This window comes from Colletes latitarsis, chromosome 9 (assembly GCF_051014445.1).
Source record: "Colletes latitarsis isolate SP2378_abdomen chromosome 9, iyColLati1, whole genome shotgun sequence".
Lineage (NCBI taxonomy): Eukaryota > Metazoa > Arthropoda > Insecta > Hymenoptera > Colletidae > Colletes > Colletes latitarsis.
In genome coordinates this window covers 29,055,622-29,080,589 of record NC_135142.1, presented here as the reverse complement: position 1 = coordinate 29,080,589, position 24,968 = coordinate 29,055,622, and the positions used below count along the sequence as shown (strand labels likewise).

At 48.5% G+C, this 24,968-nt stretch overlaps 1 protein-coding gene across 3 annotated transcripts in view; it reads right to left on the bottom strand.

Moving 5' to 3' along the window:
• Nucleotides 1–436: 436 nt before the first annotated feature.
• Nucleotides 437–24,968, bottom strand: part of Ed (hemicentin protein echinoid) — an 89,386-nt gene continuing 64,854 nt past the window's right edge. For 2 of the 3 annotated variants that reach the window (XM_076772462.1, XM_076772461.1), the window contains exons 2-7: nt 5,830–7,291; nt 3,968–5,205; nt 3,735–3,903; nt 3,486–3,664; nt 2,892–3,167; nt 437–597 (exon numbers count right to left, since the gene is read on the bottom strand). In XM_076772462.1, the coding sequence (XP_076628577.1) occupies nt 437–597; nt 2,892–3,167; nt 3,486–3,664; nt 3,735–3,903; nt 3,968–5,205; nt 5,830–7,259 (3,453 nt within the window). In that variant the 5' untranslated portion in view covers nt 7,260–7,291. Of the gene's footprint in view, nt 598–2,891; nt 3,168–3,485; nt 3,665–3,734; nt 3,904–3,967; nt 5,206–5,829; nt 7,292–12,299; nt 13,353–24,968 lie in introns of those variants that run through there. The other variant, XM_076772460.1, reaches the window with a different exon arrangement.

Below are 24,968 nucleotides of genomic sequence, written 5' to 3'. Positions count from 1 at the left end.
GTCTGCCACGGGGCTGGTTGCGTCTGACGGAGTACGGATCGCCGGCGTAGGGCATCGAGTTCGTGGCGTAGGTCTCCCTGTAGGAGAAACGAACGGGGGGATAACTGGGGGCGGCGGGATTCTCGGCGATGGTGATCGTCATGACGGTGGTCGCGGCGGGCATGGATGCGGGGCTAGCGACTCCTGTCGCGTTGGTCGTCGAGGGAGCCGCGACGAGCGCGTTCCACGGCGAGCTGCCCAACGGTTGTGGAGGCGGGGGTGGAGGAGGCGGTGGCGGCGGCGGCGGAGACTCGACGGGGTTCTCGATCACGATCTCCATACGATGGCGGAGAGGATCGCGGGATTTGTCCACCGGGTGATAGTGGCCGGTGGGTTCGGCCTCCTGCTAGAGCCAAGTAGTGCGCGTGGTTCCGGCTCGCGAGCCGGTAGGCAGATCTCAAACGATTATCTCGCGGATGATCCTGCGGCCACGGCTGTTGGGGGTCGAGTAGCCCGACTCGAGGCTCTCGTCGTACGACAGGCTAACCTGCTGAGGCGGTTTCGCGTCCTCGTCGTAGTTCTCCTGATAAGGTAGACCGGACACGTCGTAAGGCGAATCTGTCGGGCAAACAACGAACAAGAGGGGCTGTTAGAGCACCGGGAAAAACAAAAGAACGACGTTGCGAGTACGTGCGCGGAGAACCAGAGCAGGATGGACAGGATGCGGCTGGAGATTGGATCGTGTCGCTTCGAATACCGGAGTTAGCGGATCCCCGTAACATGAAATCACGTTCTTTTTTACGCTTCGACTTCAAACGCGTACAACTTTCCGAAAATTTGATATCGGATAGGACTTAACCTTGGAAACTTTCGACGTTCTCTGCTTTGAGAGTTAGGGGATAACACAGTCACGAGCATGATTGAGAGATCAAGGAATTCGGTCGAGAAATTGGCAACTTTCGGACCGATGTTGCTTTCTACACACAGATTGTACGAAATGCTTTGATTTTTTAAATTTTTTAAATCTATTAGATCTCTCGCGAGTAAATTAACCACGCAAAGTCAAGGTTTTATCAAGACGTCAAAAGCAATCTGAAATCGCAAACACGTCGAGTTTCTCACGCAAACTTTTTGTATAATAAATGCTCGAAATTACTGCGATTCGTAAAGTAACGTTCGTTTATTCGACGGAAAAAAGAACCTCGCGTTGCACTCAACATCTGGGGTGGTTACGTTTTTGCAAGCTTCTCTGATTCTTTCTTCCGTATCTTCGCGGTTTGTTAGAGCTGTTGACATTATGCATTCGTTAACATAGCTTCGTAGAAAGAATCAAGAGGAAATCAAAATGTTTTCCGCTGAATAGACTCGTATTTACGAACGCCAGTAATTTCGCGCGATTGTTGAAAAAACTTTTCCCAACCTCCGCTTTCCATCGTTTCACAATATTTTTAACCTTGCCACAACCTTACCTGTGCATCGTAATTTAACACGATAAAATGAACACGATAAACGAATCTCGTCGAGAGCATTTGATCGATCGATTACGACTTGGCTAACGCGTCTGTCTATGACCCGTTATTTCTACTTGCGCGGGTGTTTGTAAGCGACACGGTATTATCTGTTTTTCATCTACTATCAGCCTACTGGTTAGAAGCAGTCGAAACGCACGATATCGTATCACTGTCAATGTTTGGATACACCGGTGCAAGTAGAAATAGCCAGCGATGATCAGACATTCGAATCAGACTGCACGCGCAACCGGGCAATTTTCAAACTCGATTTTCTTGAAAGAGAAACCGCGCGTGAAACAGAATTTCATTCAGCGTTTTTTTTTTTTGTTTACTTTCACACGAAAAATCGCCCGTTTTTCCCGCCACAACGCTTCGTGTAAATCTCCCTGCTTCTTCTCCCGCAAGAATTCAATTTCACGGGTCGCGTGTGCGATTATGCTGTACTTTTGACTGTAGCGTATAATTCTAAAGAAAATTTCTGAAGAGTCCGCTAATATTTCCCTCGTATCAAGTTTGTGAAAATGTAATGTGCAAAGAGGAGGTGGAAATTTCAAGCGCCTCGCCTTGTGAATGATTTGACCTGTTAACTGGGTCGTTTCCAGACCAGAAACACTCCACCCCCGACCCTGCACGTGTAATTAAAAACGGGTAAAGACGAATTTACTTGCCCCACGGCAAACTCGAATCCACCGAAGTCTGTTTGTAACGCAAGTATTCGTTACGGGTTCGAAGGTGCATACATTTAGTCCGGTTAACTGTTTCGCGCTCGGGCAGAGAGCAAGAAATTTAAATGTTTCGTTCATTATGCGCAGAAATTAAACATCGGTACGCCAACTTCGGAAAAAGAATTCTAAATATCTCGAACGTCCAAAGGTGCGAGATTGTTGTTGCGCCGCTATACGGGGGAAACCCGTATCGCGATGAATTTCGAAACAATTTACTAACGAAGGAAAATGACGTAAACGGGATCACGAGTGCGCGAAACGGTTTCGAATCCGTCGAGTGCCCGGGCACATCAAGTGCATAAACGTTTCAGCGAATTTCTGGCAACAATATAATCGCTAACAACATTTCGTTTCGAACCGGTAATCGTTCCAAATTAGATTCAACGTTTCGAAACAACCAGGTCCTCCAAAATTTATGAAGACCATTAACGGTGTTCCGTCAAGATGCTTTCGACGTCTCGAAAAGTCTCTCGATTCGAGGCGATCGAACTTTCGTATGACTAAATTGCTAGGGAACTCGCGACAGATAGAATTGAATGTCCATCGGCGGACGCGGGTCGATCGTGTTCCGGGGGGAGGAGGGATGGAAGGGGGTGGAGAAACGGCGAATTGGAAAAAGCGGAGAGCGAACGGTTGCGGAAACGAGAGAGTTCAACCAAAGAATACTACTACTCACCGACGTGTTTTTGAGACTTTACGACGGTGGCGAATGGTTCCGAGCAAAACTGCTGTCGACTTAGATTATGGCTTTCCCGGTAATCCTCCCTCTGCGGGAGGTAATGAGGGTGAGTCGGGTAATCCGACTCGGTGGTTGCGTAGCCGGCCAGGTCGTAAGCTTGGCCGACTCCGTTCGCGGCGGCCGACTTCATCTGCCAGATGGAGTCTTGAGAGTTCACGGACCCGCCGTTATTCGAGTTCGAGTAGCTGTTGTCCATGTAGCCCATGTTCACACCTGTCCAGATATTCGTCGATTACGTAACGTCGAATATAAAAAAAACCAACGACGAAATTACTCGAAATTGTTTTACGCGGAGATCCAGAGATCATACGCGAACCGAGCCACGCGTTTCTTTATTGTTGAACATAGAAAGAAATGGGAAATTGCCATTGCACTTTTCAGGTATACGGTCGCGCTCGGAAAAAGTATAATCGTAGAAAGTTAGACGTCGTTAAAGCGTTCGACTTTTTGCTCTCCCATTGTTTCTAGTAGCGGTGGAAAATGGGATACGACTGGCTATGGGAATCGTCGCGGCCAAAATATTATCTCTACCATTGATATTGTGATTCGGTTGGTGGTAACCGTATCCGGGCTGAGAGTACGCCGGGGTCTTGGAGTCCTCCATGGCCAAGGCGTGATCCAGACTGTGCTCGAGGGCTTTGTTCTCCGCGTAGTAGGGTGGCGGTGCCTGGCTCTGTTGACCGTTTCCCACCACGAGACTCGGTCGAACCCTGGGACAATAAAGACCGTCAGAATCCACGTTATCGCGAAACGCTTCGACAATCGTGCGGAAACACTTACGCGTTCGAGTCCATTTCGTAATCCTTGGCCTTGGTGGCGTGTTTTCGGCGACACCGACAAAAGAGCAACAGTAGCGCGGCGAAGAGGAGGAAGACGGCTCCGCTGACCACCAGGGCGATCAGGGTGGGCGTCGCCAGTGCTCCAGCTTGCGCTATATACGGTGGTCCAACTAAAACAACGAACGATGGTTAAACGTTCTTCGAAGCTAAACACCCGGAATAAAAGCTACTCACTCTCAGCCTCGGAGTACTCGCCGCATTTCTGCCTATCTGCTTTCAAACACAGTCTGACTCTGATCCTAGGCTCGGTGTCGAGGGCTTCCGGGTCGTCCAGGACGCCTTCCCTCTGCGTGGGCGCGCTGCCCAGCACCTCGAGCGGCCACTCGTCCATGATCTTCCACTGAGATTCTCCGGTGGGCGAGGGCGCGTCCAGCTTCTCGATCCACGCGACAAGCGAGAGGCAAGTGGCGCCCACGCTGATGCCCAGCATGCCGCTCTCGGGGTCATAGCTAACCCTGAGCGGCGCGGGGATCTTTGCCACGGCGGTGGTCGCGGTCACCTCGTCGGAGTAGTCCGAGTGGTTTTTGGTGTTGTACACCTTCACCTTGAACGTGTACGTCTGGTGTTGCTCCAGGTTGGTCACGTTGCAAGGATTGGACCGACGACAGTCGAGCTCGAGCCACTGGCCGGCCGGTGGCCTCGGGACGGCGCAATCCGGCGCCACGATTTCGTCGCCACCGGGTACCCGTCTATAGGATACGAAGTATTTGGTGATGGGCAATCCACCGTCGAAACCCAGTTCCCAAAGCAGAGCCACGTGGGTGGGTCCAACGTCCATCGCGGAGATGTTGATGGGCCTTTCCGGTGCGCCTTTCGGCTGCAATCTAATGGTGGACGTGATGCTACCTTGAGCGTTCGCCGCCCGACAGCTGTAATCCCCGTAATCCAGCTCGCGGATGTTGGTTATTCGGAGCATGGACGTGTACACGTCGTAGTTGTCGCTGCTGGTGGAGATCTCGTAATGGCCGTCGCTCGAGGAACCCTGGAGACTCGCGGCGTTCGTCCCGAAGCTCCATTGGAACTCGGGTTTGGGCCAGGCTTGAACCTTGCACGCCACCTCGGCCGTCTCCCTCAAGTTGTACGCCACCTTTCCGTGCTGGTGCAGGGCGATCGGTTCGTGTTCCACCTTCAGCATCATCGTCGACTCGACCTTCTTCACCTCGTTCACGAACACGCAGGTGTACTTGCCCCGATCGCTGGCCACGATTTCATCGGTCTGAGGCCTGGCGTGCCCGAGGAAACTCAACGTCGAGTTCACGGTGATCACGTTCCCGTGACCCTCGGAGGCGGTGCTCGTCACTTTGTACAGCCGCTCGTCCGCGGTCAGTTCCTGGTCGTCCTTCAGCCATCGCACGCTAGGACGAGGCTTACCCTGAGCCACGCACGACACCTGGAACGACGACTCGCCGACCCTGGGAAAACAACGTTTCTCTATTTGCACCTTAAATACTATTAAAACGAATTTGAAGATCCACAATGTGGTGTACAGGATGGTCTGAAAACTGTTTTCTAATTTTACTACCCGTTTGCTACTAGGTTGAAATAACATTTATTGTACAAAATCGCTTTATGCGTTGTACTTGTTAGAAGATCCCCTTCACATTCAATCTAGCCATAAATTTCCGCATCTTCTGTCTCGAGGAACCAACAACATTCATCGTTGCTAACATATTGAAATAAAAATAAGTACGTCTGAATAAAATCCGCGTATTTCATGAGATATATTCACGACGTGAAAAATGGAATTTATGAAAATCTCAGTTTGTTTCATAATGTACGAAGCGGTCGTAATTAGCTGGCCGCTCCTGCGTGTACACCGATGATCATTCAAGTGTCGCGAGGTCACAGGGCACGCGTTAGCAACGACGTTCAAGCCCCGTGACCTCGTGGCAGCTTCAACGATCGTTGGGTGCACTGTACAGAGATTGCAGGAGGAAGAAACTCGTTGATCTCTAGAAGCTGAATAGAAGAGATCGAGAGACGGACAAGTCGTAGAAAATAAATCATGCAAATTTTGGGTGAAATTTTCTACTCACTTTCTGGTAACGTGGGGTTGCAGCTTAGTGAGTATCTTGGGCGGTTGATGGACCGTCAGGTTGACGGAGGCAGCCTCTCCGTTGCCGATCTCGTTAGTGGCGTGGCACTTGTACGTGCCCTCGCTACCCAGATGGACCGAGTCGATCTCGTATCTGGGCCCGGTGTTCTCCGAGGGCATCGATATCGCCCCGGACTCTCCCTCTTTCCACCATTTGTACCTGGGCTCTGGGTAGCCAGCCGGACTGGCCATGCAGGTGAGGATCACTCTGGATCCCTCGACGGCTACGGGCGAGTCCGGCGTGACCCTGGCAGGGCCCGGCTTGTGCCTGACTCTTACAGTTAACCGGGCGGAGGCCGAATAGTTCCTACGCTCGCCACCGGACGGATATATCGTGTTCACCGCCCGGCACGTGTAGTTTCCGGCGTGGTCGGCGACGACGCGGCTCAATCGAAGAATCGAGCCGATCTGCCGAAAATCCTGTCGACCTTCGCGCAGCCACTCGATCACGGACGGGGGAGGATTAGCGGTGACGTTACAGTGGACGGTGACCGTATCCTCGACCTCGGCGATCCTGATCGCGTCGCCTTCGATCGACACGGTGGGCGGATAAAGAACGTCCACTATCAGCGAGTTCTCGCCCCTCTTGCCCAGCCCGTTGTCCGCCTGACAGGTGTACTTGCCCGAGTCCTGCACGGTCACTCTTCTGATGGTGTGCTGAAAGCTGGTGGCGACGAAGCTGCCGTCCCGCCACCATCTTACCATACCGACCGCCGGTTTCGAGTCCACCTGGCACTCGAGGTTCGCGGTTCCGTTCACCTCGACCTTCAACGGGTTCTCCGGGCCGACGGTGACCCGCGGGAAGTAGTTCACGTCGAGCGTCACCGTCGCGTTCAGTGTTTCGCCGTCGCGCATGGCGCGGTTCCTTACCACGCAACGAAAAGTCGCTCTGTCGTCCTCCTTTTTCGGCTCGACTAACAACGTCCTGCCGGAGTGAAGCACGGCGGTCTCGTTGCCGCGGTACCACCTCACTTCCGGCTCGGGGCTGCCGCCGTTCGTGTTGCATTGTAGCTCGAGCTTCTGACCCTCGGTGGCGGACGCGGAGGTCGGCGAGATCGTCGGCGGTCCCGGCGCCCTGAGCACCGTCAGTGTGATGAACTTCCGGTGCAGGTCGATCCCGGCGCCGTTCGCCTTCACCCGGCACTCGTACTTCCCGTTGTCTCGCTCGTACGAGACGTTACGTATCTGCAGATCGTACCGGCCCTCCTCCAGATTCATGAACACCTTGTACTGCGGCGACAGTTCGCGATTGTCGACCGCCGCGTTGTCGTGATTGTCGTTCGTGTGCGTCAACCAGAAGCACGTCACGTTCTCCCTGGGCGGGGAGAAACGACACTGCAGCTGCACCGTGGACCCCTCGTGCGTGTCCATCTGCGTCTCCTCCACGCGACCCTGCGCCGCTACTGAAACACACCGAGACGACCGTCCTCGTTAGAAACCCCATTTTTCATCCTCCTTGCCTCCGTCTCTATTGGCTTCGTCGCGTTCCCCGCGTTCTTTTCTCGCGCCGTCTAACTACCCCCGAAAGCCCGTTTCAGACTGCATCGAACCAGTCTACTCGCGCGAAAGAAGACGCATCGTTAGCGTACTAGTCTACTATCGCGTTGAAATTCTATATGCAGACGATAGTTTTCGTCACCAAGCTGGTGAAACATCTGGTCCGTTCAATAATAAATGAACAATGTTTCTTTTTTAATAAAAAGACATAACTTTTTATAAAAGTGAGAAATTGTTTCCGTTGTATGTTTCATATTTCAATTAGTTGCGTTGTACATAACTCCGCGCGACTCGAACGTTCTCTGTGTTTCGCGTATATGTACAGGGTGTCCATTTGAAACGCCGCTGTCAAAATATTTCGAATACAATGCATTTTCGAGAAAAGCGTTCGATACAAAGGTTTATTGGTTTCGGTGATGAAACGCAACTACCCTTCTTTTTTATTCCTTACAGTGCTTTCTAGGTTTTTGAACTCTTAATGAGACAAAGAATGGGAGGCAAAAAATGCTATTCTTTAAACGGAATCGAGGCTCGATTGTTTTTCTAACGATTTTGTGAAATGTTTTCATGGCTCTGGTTTTTATATCGAAGATTGAAAAGAAATTAAAATATTGAAAAAGCAATTAAACGCGACCGCTGGGCTTGGTTGCTCCGCGCTACGCAGACACTCGACGAAGCCAACTCTTCGATCGCCATTATTTCGCGAACTAATCGACGAATTTCAAACACCGAATAATGTAATTATTCTCTGTAATATAAGGAACAATTTATGCTGTATCTTCTAATCAAAGTAGTCAATAGTCGTATTTATATATTATAAAAAATATATATTAGTGCAGAGTCTCTACTCTTGAACGAGAACCTCGAATAAAAATATAAATACGTGCAAAACAGTGAACATCGACTCGCGCGAGGAGTAGGTGTCGTAACAGCTGTTTAAACAATTACATTTTTGATGACAAATAAACCAGGAAATTGTTCAACATGGTAATGGAGAAATTAGTTATTCCGACAACAAAAACTATCATTTGCACCAGAGTTACTGACTGGACGCAAACTTTACGTAGAATGTGCTGTGCGCTATTAGACTATGGAGTTTCTCGCACGGCCGTGCGAAATACCTGGATTACAATGTAAACTCTGACCCGCGAATAGTACGCAACTCGGTTGCCATCGCTCGTACAATCCAGTCTAAGAGGTCTAAAGCCACGTTCGCACGAGTACACCTTTAGACACAGGCCGCAATCGAAACGCTCGCTTGGCGCAAGGTGAATTTTAAAACAGACTCTTTTCAAACGCTCCGAGCGTGTCCCGGCCTTGTGGGAACGTGGCTTCGGGAGTTAGTCGTTTTCTATCGTAGAAAACATAAAAAAAATTCTTGCATAAATCGATAGTTCGAAGTGTATAAAGTATGAAAAATTGTGGAAGTTACGGAGGTTTGAAAAGTACTGCGCATAAGGGGAACAGGTATAACCTGCGCGGTCCGAGTAGATTCCAGTTCAACGTTAAACCCGTTTTTCTTCTAACTACATTTTTCACAATCGTGGAAGAGATAACTCGAACACTAATATGTAGGTCGAATGACTCTATAATTGGAGAGAATCTTTCTTTATTGCCTACCTATAAAAGATTCGAATGTTTCTTTAAAGCGCCACCATTTTGTCCATTTCGATGCTTGTATGTACTATTCTAGTTCCTACTATGAAGGGACGTCTGACAATTGTACAAATATCCTTCCCACAGTGAGGGTTGCCCTTTTGAAACTAAAAATATCATCGACACGAAAATAATGTTTGATTCGACCGTTTACTTGGAATAAATTAAATAACCCTTGACGCGACTTCGATTAAGGACAACGCGGACATTAATTTTCCCAAAGACGGAGAGTAAAATCGACCATCGGTACGCGGTTTTCGATAATCGATTATTGATACCGAGTGCATACGTTGCGACTATTGATTATCGATATAACCGTACTCTATGACCGAACTGTATGACAGTCGATACGATGGACGACAGATAACTACTAGAGGAATCGTTCGGGGCAACCATCCGTGGTTCTGACTGCTGAATATTTTAAATCCAGGGCACCTTTTAGGATAATGTTTAGCATCGGGGCGTCTGACTGCTTAGAGCGAGCGGAACGCCCTGACTCGCTGCCAGGTGGAATCGAAGAGCAGATGGGATACATGGTTTTACGATCGTTTCGACAGACGTCTCGACGCAATAATACCCATATTCGCGTTCGTAACGATCGACGTCACGACGGACAGACGATCCGTCGGTGTCTTGTCATTGGGTCGCATAACGGTAAAGTCACCGGTTTGACTTCTCGCCGATATCGCGAGACCTCTCTTTCCCCGCTTTCATGACTCTGACCCCACTCTTGTCCGTTCGTACGAAGGGATCGTTGTGTTCCCCTTCCTTCGAATCGCCTTCTCCTTACTCCGTTCCTTTCTTCTCTCCCTCTCTCTCCAACCTTTGTCTCACCTTAACTCCAGTCCCCCATCTTTCCTCTACCTATGTACGAGCCTATATTTACGTCTGCTTGTCTCTCTATAAATCCATCCGCGCTCCTCTAACCCTCTTCCTTTGCCGCCCCTTCTTCACCCATCCATCGACCCATCGTAGTTTACGTTTTCCCGCACCCGCTATGCTCGCCGCGTCTTGTTTACTTTTCGATATCGCGTTCTTGCTCGCGTGCCATCGACGGCCCACCAGACGACGGAAAGCCCCGACCGAATCTACGTTTGGTCGCTGTCATGTTTTACTAATGCGACCGGATTGGGTTGGTACATCACGAACGGAAAGTAGTACCAAAAGGGAAATCGATTATGGCCAATAGTGCACGCCGTGGAACTGTCGCGCAACCGTTCGACGCTCGGTTCAGCAATGCCTGGCGTGCGTCCAGTTGCAAATTTTCCTGCTCGGAATCACGGGTACCGTTACGAGCCCAGTTTCCGACCACTCGTCAAAATATTCACTTTACTTACTTTCTAAAAACCACGCGCGTTCGATACACGCAATCTAATTAACCTAAAATTATTCGGCTGTTCGAAAACGTCGAAAAGCTAATCTCTCTCTCTTACATTCCGCGACAGATAGCGTCGATCCAGACGCAGCTAAAACCGTTTAATCCCGACATATTTTTATCACTAATCGTCTAGAGATGTTTGAGAATGAGAATATCGAGAATGAAGGAATCCTTCTGGAGATCTTTCGTGTTGGATCTTGTCTGGTCTCTCGCACGAAGGTCGATCCTCGCGTGTTCGTGCGAAGGAACCCTTATTCTCGAGTCTTGTTCTCGATAGTAAGTTTTGACAGGGCAACTCCCCAACGAACGCCGAACATAAAAGTCACGGCGACGAATAATGTTTACGTGTCGCGAGAACAGACGCTCTAACCTATAACGGGCAAAGTTTTCGCGTATCGAGCGCGATCCGTGCGGCGAGTGTGAGAACGCTGCTTAAAGTTACGCCGATGGAAGAAGCGGCCGGAAAGCGACTCGTCGCTGGCGTTTAACGCGTCGTTCCGTGAGGAGACACCTGTGGCAGGGGCCTACGTCACGAGACCTAACCCGTCACAGCGTCGTCGTTCGATATTTCCCGAACGAGAAGCTGCTGCCGAGCAACCTGCATTCTCCGTCGAATTTACGACACGTCGATGTCGAGTTCCATCGGTTCTGTTTGTCAGTTCGCGTTAACGGACAACCGCTAGCGTGGTCATTAGCCGAAGACCTATGGTTTTAGTTGGATTCCAAATCACCAGTGATGCCGGCAATATACGGTGGGCTCCTACATCAGTCCTGTCGAGGCATAGAGCTCCTCGAGCAAGAGATTATCCCCTTCCGCAGGGTGATTCACCTAACTCGTAGGTCCAGTCGGTCTGAAGTGAACAGTTACACGGAGATGTTCCTAGAATAATGTAGCGACAAAATTTGAGCCCGATTCGCGTGATTGGATGGCCACGGGCGGAGTGGGATAGGCGTGAGAGGAGCGCGACGGGGCAAATGGCACATTATTTTTCGAATATCTCGATAACTGTTAACTTCGCGCCTAATGTACCGTGACAGTTTTTCCACAGCGTTCGATACTCTTTCCAATTCCGGAATCGAGCGTTGGGCGTTGCATCGAAACTAAATTGGTGCTAACTTTCGCGTCTCGACGAAGAGAGAACAGCTGATTAATAATGTCACGTACGGGATGCGTCCCCTTTGACATCGTGCTTATACTCCTTTCAACGATCTTTTCATTCAACGAAGAAAGCCATTGAATTAGACGAATCGTTTGCGTTTGCGTACTATGGATGCTGCTTCCTGTCCATAAGAAGCTTTGGTCAGTACTATATTTCTATTATTCTCAAATTGTTGGGGGTGTATCGTAAGAGTCAACGAACGGTTTTGTACGACGAAAATCGTTCAAGAGGCGACCAGAACCGTGGTCGCTCGGCTACCCGTACACCTCGGGCGGTCATCCATCTTGGCAACCACCGAACCCAGAACATAACTTCGGTAGTCAGAGGGGATTCCCCGTGCCTGTTACGAGGTAGAATCGTTATTACGCTATCGTTGCTCCTTAAAGGGGCAATATACCAAAAGCGGGGTATAGTTGTTCGCCACTACGGTATTCTACAACCGGCGGTTGAAACCGTGATCGGTTACACCATTGGCCGAGCGAAAGGAGGCCTCTTGGCCTCGCCACGGCCCAGAACGAGTTTGTTAAAAGGACGCGTTGCGCTTGAGTCACCGCAACTGCGACATACCGACGCTGTGCGTCGACAGAATCTGCAACGTCTCTTCTCGCTTTCGCGGAATACGAAACCGGGACGAACATAACCTTCAAAACGCGAACGCGAAGAAACGCGGATTCGATTCTAGATCGAAACGGGGAGGAGGATCGTTCGGGGAATACTCACCGGGGCGCAGTAGCACCAACAGAACGGCGATGATCGGCATTCCCGTCGATCTGGCTATCCGGATCCTATCCATTTTATCGTCAAAACGATTTCCACGTATGGCTCGAGCGGAACGGAACAACGAGAGGCGCGAATCGCGCGTTGGCTCCGTTCCTGCACGGGGACAGAGTTTCACGTCACGCTGACTTTCACCGAGTATCGACGACGCTGCTGCGCGAGTTTCGCCAGGACGCGGCATCGATCGCGTCGATCTCGTCGATCACGCTCCTCGCGAACGCACCGTCGTCGCGATCACTGGCCGCATCTTTCGATGTTCGTTCCGTAGCGCCTACGACACTGTCACACCTCGTCTCGCCGTTTCTCTCTCCCGTCGTCAAACTTGTCGCAACACTGGTCGTCGTAAGCTTCATCAGGTTTGCAAATTCCTTCGTTCGACGATCGTTGCTCGGACTAACGCGATACCCGCGAACGCGTGCACAATCGTTTCGATTCCCGATCCACCGGCTGTAACCAGTATCCCATGGTCCGTCTCTCTCACGGTGCCCCGACGATCGTAAGTTTCTCAACGAGCGGCGCGATTCGCGCGCTGATTCCCACTCGCTCGTGGAAACGCGCCGACGATCACCCGAAAAGGCACAACGGAACGTTTGCGCGCGATTTCAAAACGCCACGTTGCAACGGTCGCGCCGAGGCACTCCTTTGTTCCGGCGTTTGTTGCGCGAACACTCGCGCGCGTCTACGGTTTTCGCACCTTCCTCTCTCCGGGGCCCTCTCTTCGGCTTCTGGACGCCAGATGCAGAAACGATCTCCCCGCTCGCGATGACGCGGCGGTCCTTTTCGATCCACACTTTTTTTCTGCGCCGCGAAAATAGAAAGGTTAGCGACGCTCCGGGGGGAGACGAAAATAATTCCCGATCGAATGTATCGAGATTTGCGGCGTGTCGCCGCTCACGCAGCAACGGACGCGCGTTACTTTGAAAACACTTCGAACGAACGCAATGGAACGAGCGTTAAAAATTTCATCGGTGCACGAACGCTGACAGAAACGCACTTCACGAGGGTCGCGCGACGACTGAGCTTGGGGTCGCGTAGCATCGGTGCTACCCCCCACCGGTCGACGTATCCCCGTTCCCTCCTGCCCCCCTCACCATTCTTGTACGCGCGTAGCGCAGCATACAGTCTATACAGGGTGTTGAGAATACAGGGATAGGTCGAGGCATTTAATACTTGCTAATTTCGTACAAAGATCGAGTGAAAGGAGACGCGTTTCGAACACCTTTTGAAGGCGAGAAAATAGGAACACGATAAGATAATACTGTGTTTACGTGCGACCGCGTCGTTTGCATCCACCAAAACCGAGAATGCCTTCGAACTCTGGCAAGGTTAATTATTCGATTTACATTCTCGCAACATCTCACGTTGTTGTAAATTTCACGCTCCAGTTAGAAATTTCGGTCGATGCACATTAGATTTACATTGGCTTGCTGTTTGATCGACTTCGAATGAAACGTTTAACGCTCGAGACCAGTGGTTCTTAACCTTTTCTTTGTCATAGGCATGTCCGTCAAAAGCATTTTGAAAATCTTAATCCGATTCTTTCTTTTAACAATTAAACACGTACGGTTCGAAAACTTTCGCGAGTTACTGTACACCTAATATCACCGTATGTCGCCAGGTAAATACAATGCTATGAATGGAATGTATATCGGTGTTAAAGCAGCATGCGGCGTTTTTGATATCTTCGACGGTTTCTTCGATTCGCTTAAACGTTCTATAACGACTTGGTTTATTATGGGTTGTTAATGTTCCGTCTTTGTATATTCTTGTATTTCCATGGGTTTATTCTTCTTTTTACATATTTTTTAGCGCTTCCTCGTTGCTCGCTGTAATATACTTTTTTGGGTTTTCGTAAGTACATACATTATAGGGGAGAGTTGCTTCATGCGTACGGGTCATTATCGTACATCTTCAATTTCATCGTTATTATGGGATATACATATACATATAGGACACAGCAATGACGAATATATGCAATATGCACATAATAAAAAGATATACAAGATTTCTCAATCCGAAACTCGTGTTTAAAATATGCATTATGGATGAAAGTTATGGAAAAGTACCAAAAATATAAAATTATTGCCCCAATTGTAAGTTATTATGTGAACATGAATATGTTATTTAATATTAACATACGTTGGGGTTTTCCTAATTCTAATTAATGCATCATCATCAACGTAAATAAATGATATTTAATTGTTGTTACATATTGAGGTTTTCGATAACGTATTGATACAATTCTGTAAATTTAGGGAATATTGTAGGTTAATATTAGAACATCGTACACAAGCTAACATTGTATTGAACAGTGGTTGTACTAATATTTATATTAGTCGTACATTGAATATTTAATTCGATCGTTAAAGCATTAGTATACGATCTAAAGAATTTACGGTTTAGAGAACCTGTTGTCTAGATCGTACCGTGTAAACTATATTATCCCTAATTTGATAAGAATCAACGTTAAGTAAAATAATTCAGTTGAGACTGAGAGTCCACAGGTCCACAGGTCTACAACGAATTGATAAAAATATAACATAAAATTTTGGCGATCCTCCCCCGATTCTGTCGCACCCGGTTACCGAGAATACCTTCCAGGCCCTGTACCGTATTTTTTAACACCCTGTATACAACCGGTCGCAGCGATGCACGGTCGTCGGACCGAAGCTGTGAGGTACGAGAATGGTGGCGATGGTAGCGAAGGTGGCAGAACCTGGACGGAAGACGAACGCAAAACACGTCCGCGAGTGGGACAGAGACGAGATGATCGAGGGAGACGGCAGGGAATGATGAAGACGGGCCCAGAGGAAGAGGGTACGAGCCTTCGAGGGGAAAAGGCTGTGGTTGGAAGAGGAAGAACAAGCGAGAACAGCTTGCCCCCACCGACCTCTGCGGCAGGTGGTTCTTGCCGCCGCGGGCTAGGCCCATGGGACTGCCAAACCTTCGGTGCGACCGTCTGTCGCGTCGTCGAGCTTTTTCACCGGCAAACCTGCGCCTCCGCCGACCCCCGTGCAATTTTTTAAGCTCCCGATCCACGATCGTGACCCGGAATTCGCTAAAAGCACGGAGGGGGTTGGTTCGTGATCGGGACAAGGGAAGAAACGCGACCGGTGGTTCATCGGCGGTTGAAGGACACCTAGGTGCAGCAGGTGTCCGCTCCTCTCCGCTCGGCTCACCCCCTCCGCTACCTGACTCGAACTTTCGACCATCTGCTCCTCGAAGGGAGAATTCTCTATTTTCCTAGGAATAAACATTCTCATCCTACTAAGTGCCGGGGATACGCTTTCGACGAAAGGTGCGCGGACATATGGCGCGCGTGAAAATCGACGCTACCCACCCCCGCGCGTTATGAACGAAAAGAAAGAGAGAGAGAGGAAGGAGCACGAAATGAAATCGAAGCCGGGGTCTCGAGGGCAAGAGGATCGCCGGAGCTCGACCGGGTTAGCGGAGGGGAAACCATTCGATCGGGTATTTCAAAAAATCGAATGGACGGCAATTGGCAGCCGGACGTGCAGGAGCTTCGGCCGCGGAGCGCGTCGAAAATGCGCTTAATTAAACGGTAACGATTCCCGTTCGCGGCCCGTTAACGAACCTTCCATCCCGCGTCCCGTGGAAAACGGTCAGCGGTATAAGCCGCTGCCCCGGAATCGTCGAAATAATTGCGGCCACCGATAATTGCGCCTCGATTCGGAGCGTTTCGCGTCCGCCCTGTTGTCCCGCACAACATCCGACCCCTTTGATTAAAAGACCGCGATTACGTATCGACGATGCTCGCGCGACGGTCCCCGGTGGTGTCTTCCATCTTCTAAAACCGTCCGGCGTTCGTAGATCGAAGGTATACACGTTGGACGTTCTCGTCCAGGACACGCGAGCAAGGTTAAAACCTCGGAGAAAAAGCATCGTGCCGAGAGGGCAGCCTCCCGTGGCCGCCGCGCCGCGGCCAGTCACGCGAACCATTAAAGATTCAAAGGCCCGGAGGGCGAGCAGATGGTCCCCGAACCCGGGAACGAGAATCGAGGATCGGAGAGGCAACAGCCCGGACTCGGACTCCGGACTCCGTACCATGGGCCCCGAAAGCGGCTGCCAGGAATTACCTAGGAAGCGGCAACACCGCCGTGCCGCGGTTACGTCCTACGGTCGTGCCGGTGACCGAGAGCTCCCTCCCCACCTCCTCCACACACGCTTCTCTCGAATCTCGCCAGGTTCTTTTCTACGCTTACGTTCGAATACGGGGACTACCACCGCCTCTGCCTCTGCCTCCTGCGTCCCTTCTTCCACACCTCCCCTCTGCCCCTTCGCCCCTCCCGCCCGCGCTGCTCCCCTGCCCGTTCACCCGTTCGCCTGCCTACCTTTCCAACCTTACGACGTCTGACAACGCCGCCTCTCGATCTCGCAACGCCGTCAGGCCTCCGACGTAGACCCGGCAACCCCGCAGCATCGGGCCCCGATAGTCCCCGGCCGATACCGTGGCTCCGGGACCCAGCAATGCCTCGACTGTTCGACTTTCTTACCGTTACTGGTCTAGCACGTGCGTTATCGGCGCCAGGGCCTTTGTTCCGCGGCTAGGCCAGCCCTCCTCTCGCCCTCCCCCTTGACACGCATCGCGAGGAACAAATATCGCGGCGACCGATCGCGCCAGGTTCACCGCGAGACTTCTGTCGAGATACCCAACGCGCGATAACGAGCGTATATATTGGAACATCGAACCAATTGCAGGGGCAAGCTAATCGTCGACACCGTGGCAGCGTTTCCGTTGATCCGCTACGCGAGTTGTTTGGCCTGAACTTTCGAGAGGCTCTCGAGATGCGAGGCGCCCCGTTCGCGGAATCCTCGAGTCGAGCACCGCCGTCTTTATACTCGACGAATTCTGTTTATTTATTCGCTCGTTTCTCGTGTCTGGCCACAGCAGGCTTCGCTACGCGTAATAAATGTAAGATGCACGCAACGCGGCGTGAAAAACCGACGGATCCTACGGAGTAACGTTAATTGCCTGTATAATTTCTGGTCATCTCGTCGTCCAATTAAGAGTTCTGACCTATTTTTGCGATAGAGACACAATAGAGATCGTGTTCAATTTTACGGAAGCTTACGGTCCGCGCATAATTGCGCACCGATCCTCTCATTGAGCATCCCGTCAAAGCAATTCGAACGCATTGATCTATTTGAATGGGTATTCGGTGATATACGATATTAACAGGCCGACGTGCGTATACTGTAACGGCTTCTAAGGATACTAATTTCTGGAATCCCTCGGGAATAATTTATAGATTTTGCGGTTCTGTCGGACTCTCGCCCGGCGAAACGAAGAATTAAGCTCACGCTAAACCTTTGGCTTTGTTTCTTCTCTACAATAGGGTACACGCACCTCGGTCTGCGCGCTGAACCGGTCCGTCCCGGTGCACCTCCATTGGCTCGCACTCGTGCTCCGTAAAGTATTAGTCCAGTCAAGTTAAGAGACTATTCTACCGTGAAACGCGTATTTTTAGGTCCTTTTTCATAATTCTCTTTCCAAAGAACTATACAATTTTGTCTGGTTTCTGGATATTTATGAAAGTAGTAAAAAGAATGTCTCATGGTTTCCATGGTTTCGGTCGTTCTACGCACGTGAAATTAAGAACGAAAAGAGATTTTTAATTACGATAACTTTTATTGAGCAGCATAAGTAATCTGAAATATCCTATCTTAATATCGAAACTTACTCCGTGTCTGGTGTTTGTTAACGTTATCTTCGAATTTAGGTACCATACGTTTAATATAATCGCGTTTATCGTGTGTTTGTAAGCGCGTAATCCTCCGTGGCACAATGATGGAAACCTTCCCCCGATCGGTTGTCAGCTCGTTGAAACAGATTTTCCGGCCACAACAAAATAAACTGAGCAGTTATTTCGAGAAAAGTGATTTATACCGCATAAAAAGTAAATTCAGAAACGCGAGATAGGCGGTACAGATAAAAGAAAAACGTGACACAAAGTAAATAGAATCGTTACAAATCTGTAATTAATCGTAGCGAATACAATTTTTTGCATATCTGTATACGATGAATCAGTGGCTCGCGCCAGTACTATCTTTTATTTTCCAATTTACTTTTTAGTTGTAATGAATCAATATTCCGGTTAAGCGTTCGTTTCGTAACTGGGTATCGAACGAATTTGGAAAAAAATACCGACTAATATTCGATTATTCTTCTTATATGCATTTCACAATTTATCAGATACAAAAAGAAAGTATTTGCTTTCCAGATTGTGTTTATCGCAGTTGGTTCGTTGCCCTCGTTTTCTCAATTTACCCGCATGGGGCTGTTTGCTTTTACACTTATCATGTATTTATTTTACTTGTTAAACTTTATTGTCCTTAAGAAACGTCGACAAATTGCTTTTACAACCAAAACACGATGTGTGATTTTTCCCCCTCTCAACTAACTTGTGACTGTCAACCTTGATTCTTTCGTTGAAAAAGGTACTTTATCGCTCGTTCTAGAGGGTACCACTTTTCAACGTGCAAATCTGCAGAAACACCGCAATATAAATTAGTCAAAATATTGTTCGTCCGCCTACTGCGCTGGATAATAATAAATATTTGCATCGTTGGCCAGGTATTTGGACGCTGTTTGTTCTGGTCGGTCGTACGGTGTACCTTCCACGCCTACGTTCTAACCGATGGTTTGGTCGTTCCGGCGCTTTCCCTGGGTGCTACCGTCCCTGCCTTTCGTCGACCTTGGAATTCCTGATTCTCAGGCGTCGCGCGTCTCCACCGATGCTCGAACGAACGCGAGGTTGCGTCGTTGGACTTTCCTCCTGGACGACGACGCTACACGACGTGTACGCGTGCGAGGTCGCGCGTAAAACGCGTACCGCTACGTCGATACCGATATCTGGCCAGAGCTCGTTCACGGCTGCGTGGACGTCGACGTCGTCGTCCTCCTTTCCGAAGAAACACGCCAAGAGGTCATCGAGAAGTCTGAGCGAAACCGCATGGCCCCGGAGGGACATCGAAACAAGAGGTTCTTTCATTTCGTAGGCCGAGAAACGCCGACGGATCGGCGACAAAAACGCTCGAGAGTCAAGAGACGCCTGGAGAACGCTTATCGCTGGTTGTTGGAGAGCATTCCTGGAGTCTGCGAGCAACGAGGATCAAGCAGGGGTCCACGTTTGTAATTTTACCGCGTTATCGAGGCTTAGCGGGCTCTCGAGCTGCCCAATCCTCCAATGGAGTTCCAAAATGCTTTGGCGAATGTATTTTTCTTCCGTTTATGGGGTTCAGGTTGTAGGGGTTGGAATCAAATTAAAGCGATCGTTTGAAATCGATGAACTAAATCGACTCGATGGCATATAACAATTATTGGAATAATTACATTCTATTTCGCTCTCCCTACGATCAATATAGGTATACTGATTATTATAAATTATCTAAATTGACCGGAAACTCGTAGAACTCAATGCTACGGTATGAGAGGAATTCTAAATCTGTGAATGAAATTTATAACAAAAATTGAGATAAATATTTTATACGAGTAAATGTGTTCACGCATTAAATAAGCATAATTTCAATATAGTCGGCGACTGCATTCACCATCTCTGTATTGAAAAGCCAATTTATCGTGTCCCGAATAGTTTGGATTCCGTTTAATAAACTCGTAGCCTTTGGCCTATTTTCTTCGCAATGGAAATCGTCCTTAGTTATTTCTCTTCGCGAAGGAAGTGTTCATAACAACGTTTCTAACTGCGGGTAAATTTGCATTCTGTTCGTTATTCCCAAAGTATTCGAAAGCATAATAACCAAGAAACTTTCCCACCTACGCCAGGACGTTATAATAAATGAACGAAACCAACGCTCGATCTGTCCAATCGCAAGTTATCATAACATTTGCTATATTTACGTGTAATTACTACTATTATTTATTGGTTACCATTACTCGGTTTCCGTAATAATTATACAATATCGACAATTGTCATCCACATAGTCCTTTAAACCCGGCTTTAGACGAAATCTTCATCCCTCGCTAGAAATATTATTCAAAAATTGCGTAGAGAAGCGGGCTCTGTTTATATTTAACGAGGCTGCATCCATGTATTTATTCAAAAGCTTGCTAATTCGCGCTACAACCTTTTCAACAGCGAACCAATCGTAAAAATCAAATCGAATACCGGCGACATTGGTACAAAATGAATTTTTTAGGTCACTGTATTTTCCTGTTTTGTTATTTTATTTTATCGCGTATTCGGTATTTTATTGCTGCCAGTAACGGAAGGTAATCACGAGAGGCGTGGATTACAGAGATAAATAAAACTGAGGAGAGTATCGCGGGCCAAAAAAGGGTAACCAACGCTGGAATGATATAGCGTGACTTTTTAAAATGGGGGATTATTCGTCCATTCGTAACCACCTTAATTTAATAACGCGAGATGATGATCTATTAAAATACTGATGATGTGGTATCGTTACTCGTACGACTGCAAGCACTCGTTAATTGAATCTTGTGTACCAACGCGTACCGTTAATCACGCGTCTCACCCAGTTTGGCTCGCGAGCGAATTGCATAATTTAATCGTGATAAACAAGCACGACCACGAATTACACAAAGAAACTTATTAAAATATTCTCGGAACAACACTGGCGATCGATTTCTAAATTAATAGAAATTACTCGCAATCATCGTTTCCTTCCGCAATAATGTTTATAAATGTTTCGCGTAGGAGAGGTCGATATAAATCGGGCATCGAGAGAGGGTTAGGTTCTCGCATTGGCTCCGAGTTATTCCTGCGTGCAGCAACGGCGGTGCTATACCGTGTCGGCGCGGATGTTTGCGTTGGATGTTGGCGTACCAGCGGAGACGCACCTTTTCGGGAACACCGAGAGCATCAAATTCTCCGGGTCCCGGCTTACAAAGCGGCGATGGCGGATGCCAGCAAACGAGCATTGACGCGGCAAGGTGCAGAGTCGGGGCGCGTAAACGATATCAAAGTCATCGTTTACGAAACTGGAGAGAAATGTAAACGAAGCCGGAAAACCAAGGGAGGGGGAGGCAGCCGATAAGAGCGTAACATGTGCCGGCTCGTTAAAACAGAGACCCGGGGACCGGATATCGCGCGGCCACGCGGTTGCCTCTGTTATTCGGAGAAATAACAGCGGAGGTTGTTCGAGCGAAAGCGCGCGAAAACGCGGCCAGACTATATTTGTAGTCAGAGCGAACGAGCATGGACCACGGAGCGAACTGGCCGGGCAACCGAACACGGAGCAAGGCGGAAGAGAGAAGAGAGAAGAGAGGCTGGAAAGGTCTTGGGTTCAACGTTTCCTAAGAGACGATCGGAGGCTAAATTTAACCCTGTAAGCGTCACGACGTCCGAGAGATACGAGACAGCCTCCAGAGGTCCGAAACCACGTCGAAATTCTCTTTGATCGGGGGTGCCTAGCGATCGATGCCCCGCGCGACCAAATCACGAGTACGAAAATGCCTCGAAAAAGAAAGCTCGCGAGGAGGAAACGGGTGCAGATAAGAAAATCGAAGCAATTAAGAGGCGTCGAACTATCGACTCGGAGAATCTTGGATCTTTCGCGTCAGACGATAGTAGGCGTCTTCCGTTCCGACCTCGACGAGATAAGAGGTCGCGCGGCGCCCGGCTCTCGCGCGTTTCTTTTCGTCCTATCGGCCTCTGTCCGCTTTTCACGCCTCGTTTATCTTTCCGCGATTGCTTTTTCTAAACGTTCTGGGCTTCTGTCGACGGACGATGCACACGAGCACCGGGGGCACACCGGGCTCCGTCGTCGCGTGAAACAATGTACTCTCGGGGAACAAGCAAGGAGCGTGGGATCGTTGGAGCGCGTATCACGTGTCCCCGGTGTGTTTGAACGCGCGACACGCACCGGCGGGAACAACGTGCGCGTACCTACGTACACGTACGCGTATACACGCAGTTGCGTAGCCCACGTAGGTAGCTGCATGCCTCCAGGCTGCTTCGAGGCCTCCCTTTTGTCTTCCCCTCAACGGCTCCTTTTTCCTTCGGGAGACTGGCCGAACGTGACCGAACGACCCGCGCCTCCCTCGTCGACCGAGAGTCCCGCTGCGACGCTGTTTTGACGGAACGCCGGAATGCGATCAGTCGACGATATTTACGAGCGTAACGAATCTCGCGTTTCCTGTATGACGTACAAACAACGATACGCGACCCTGGACGAAACAAAATTCTAAGACGGAATTTTGTCCAGATTAGGCTTCTTTACGCTTGAACAACGTACAACTATACAGAGTGTTCGGCCACCTCAACGAAAAATTTTAATGGGAGATTCTAGAGGTCATAATATCAATTTCTCGGTTGGAATATCAATTTCTCGATTGAAGCTTCGTTAAGAAGTTATTAAAAAATTAAATTAAAAAATTTCAAATCATTCTGAAAAAATTATTTTCGGTTACGGAGGTCAACTTTTCCATGCCTCATGGGCGTTTAACGCACGCAGTTAACGGACTATGGCCTGCCTATAGGCGCTTTTAGTAGTCAAAGGGTTAATCGTATCCTTGTCCAAACTACCCAGTTTAGCCAGTGTCTGAACTCCTTTAGCGGTTCTCTATATTTGTTTAAAAAGCATGTCATTAACGTTGTACACACTGTATCTCATAACATACGCAATTAATGAGACTTTTACACGTATTACAAACCCGTAAATAAAAAAATAAAATTCCCAGTCGCTTCCGCGTTCGAGGGAGAACGCATGTGCCGATTCGAGCGTATCGATCGAATTGTTGGTATTATTATAAACGGAACCGACGATTTCTCGGCTACGATGATTATTATATGTAGGAATTGCGCCTCGGTACTTGCACGCGAATAACTATTACCGCGCCGCGGATTGATGCGCCTCGATTTACGAGCCGCGTTGTTTCTCACGAGTAAAGCCAGATTACAGTCTCGCGTTGTTATCATTATTTTTTACATCGTTTATACGCACTCGGTAAACAGACACCGATGCTACGAACAAATTGCGCCCGACGATTAACGGGCGCAAAATATCGTAATAACGTTTCGACGCGTACGACTTACGAGGGATTGAAAATTCGAAAAAATTTGAAATTTTGCAGAGCAGATCAAGCGAGCCTCATTAACGAAACAATTTGTTTGTTTTCTCGAATACAAAGTATAAAAACAAATAAATTTGAATAAATAAAAGGTGACGAGGGTGGATTTCGAACGAGGTTTTTCTCGATAATTTTTTCCCCACCGCATTGTTTGATATAAAAAATTTGACAATACACCTGCGCGTACCACAAAAATACCGCGAATGAGCCGCCTCTATTCTAACTTGTTTGTTTGTGTGCGACTCGTCGAACAAAGTATGCAAAATATATACAAACACGAGCAAAATATATGTCAATGTATGTAAATACATGCGCATAGACGCGAAACGTATGCACTAACATGCGAAAATAAATGCATTTATATGCAGGTATGCGAGATACATATATGCATTTGTATGCAGATGCGCAAAATATATGCATTTACGTAAACTGTGCAAAATGAAATTTAGATCGCCGGAATTCTTAACCCATGAAATGGATTTCGGCCTAAGCCCCATTGTTGTATCTTTATTTTACTAAAATATTCATTTGCACGAATATCGACGGGGAGAAACGTGGTCGAAAATGAATTCGCCGCTTAAGGGAGGCTTCTCGTACAACAGTTTCTAAAAGACACTGATATTCGTTTCTTTAAAAACAAAGAAAACAATTCATTTGACCACTATATGCGACTTTCGAATGCAAGATTCCGGGTTCTCGTTCTATGGTCAAAGTTAAGCTATACCGAAGGACTCGTTCGGTGCTTAGACGGTTAACCATCGCGGAACTTCTAACGCGCTGTGGGCTATTGGCGGTTTGGAGCCCATCTAAAACCGTTGCTATTCGGTTAATGGCGAAATCAACGCCAAGAAACACCGTGACTCTGCTTTGCTCCCGATGGCCATGGATCGTGTCGCGAAATTACAGAGGCACGCGAAATTTGAATACGGTCGCGGAGTATCCGGGCGCGGAATGCGCGGATTCGGCGTTCCCTCCCCGTAGGTAAACAGAAAATCCAATATAATTCTCTTTGCCTCCGCGATCATGAACTTCGGAACGTACCCCGGCAACGTACGTTGGTAATCACGACACGAAAGTTTAATGTCCCTACCCAAACAGTACGCAATCAAACGGGGAAACTTGCCCCGTAGTTTTCCAGAACTATTGCGCAATGAGTCTTCCGATAAGGAGAGACGCGCGGAGCGAACTCTGTTTTAAGTAATATTACTGTTTCTGTTACCATACTCGAAACAGCAACCGTACGCTAAGCGTACTATATAACTCCAGCATAGTTACACCAAGAACCGAACTACTGGCAAACTTTTTCATTTTTTTACTTATCGCATCGTGCTACTTCTGTTTACGAAGTAATTATTTTTTTAATGACGATTTCTTTTTAATTTATTTGAATAAAATGGATTCGTACCAGTTTCTAAAACGAGGGCTCAATTCATGAGAAACGAACGTTATTTTCATTCATAGCGAATCACAATTAGGAAAACCCCTAGGAAAAATTTTAATCGGGGACTCTAGAGGCCAAAATAAGACGAAAATCAAAAACC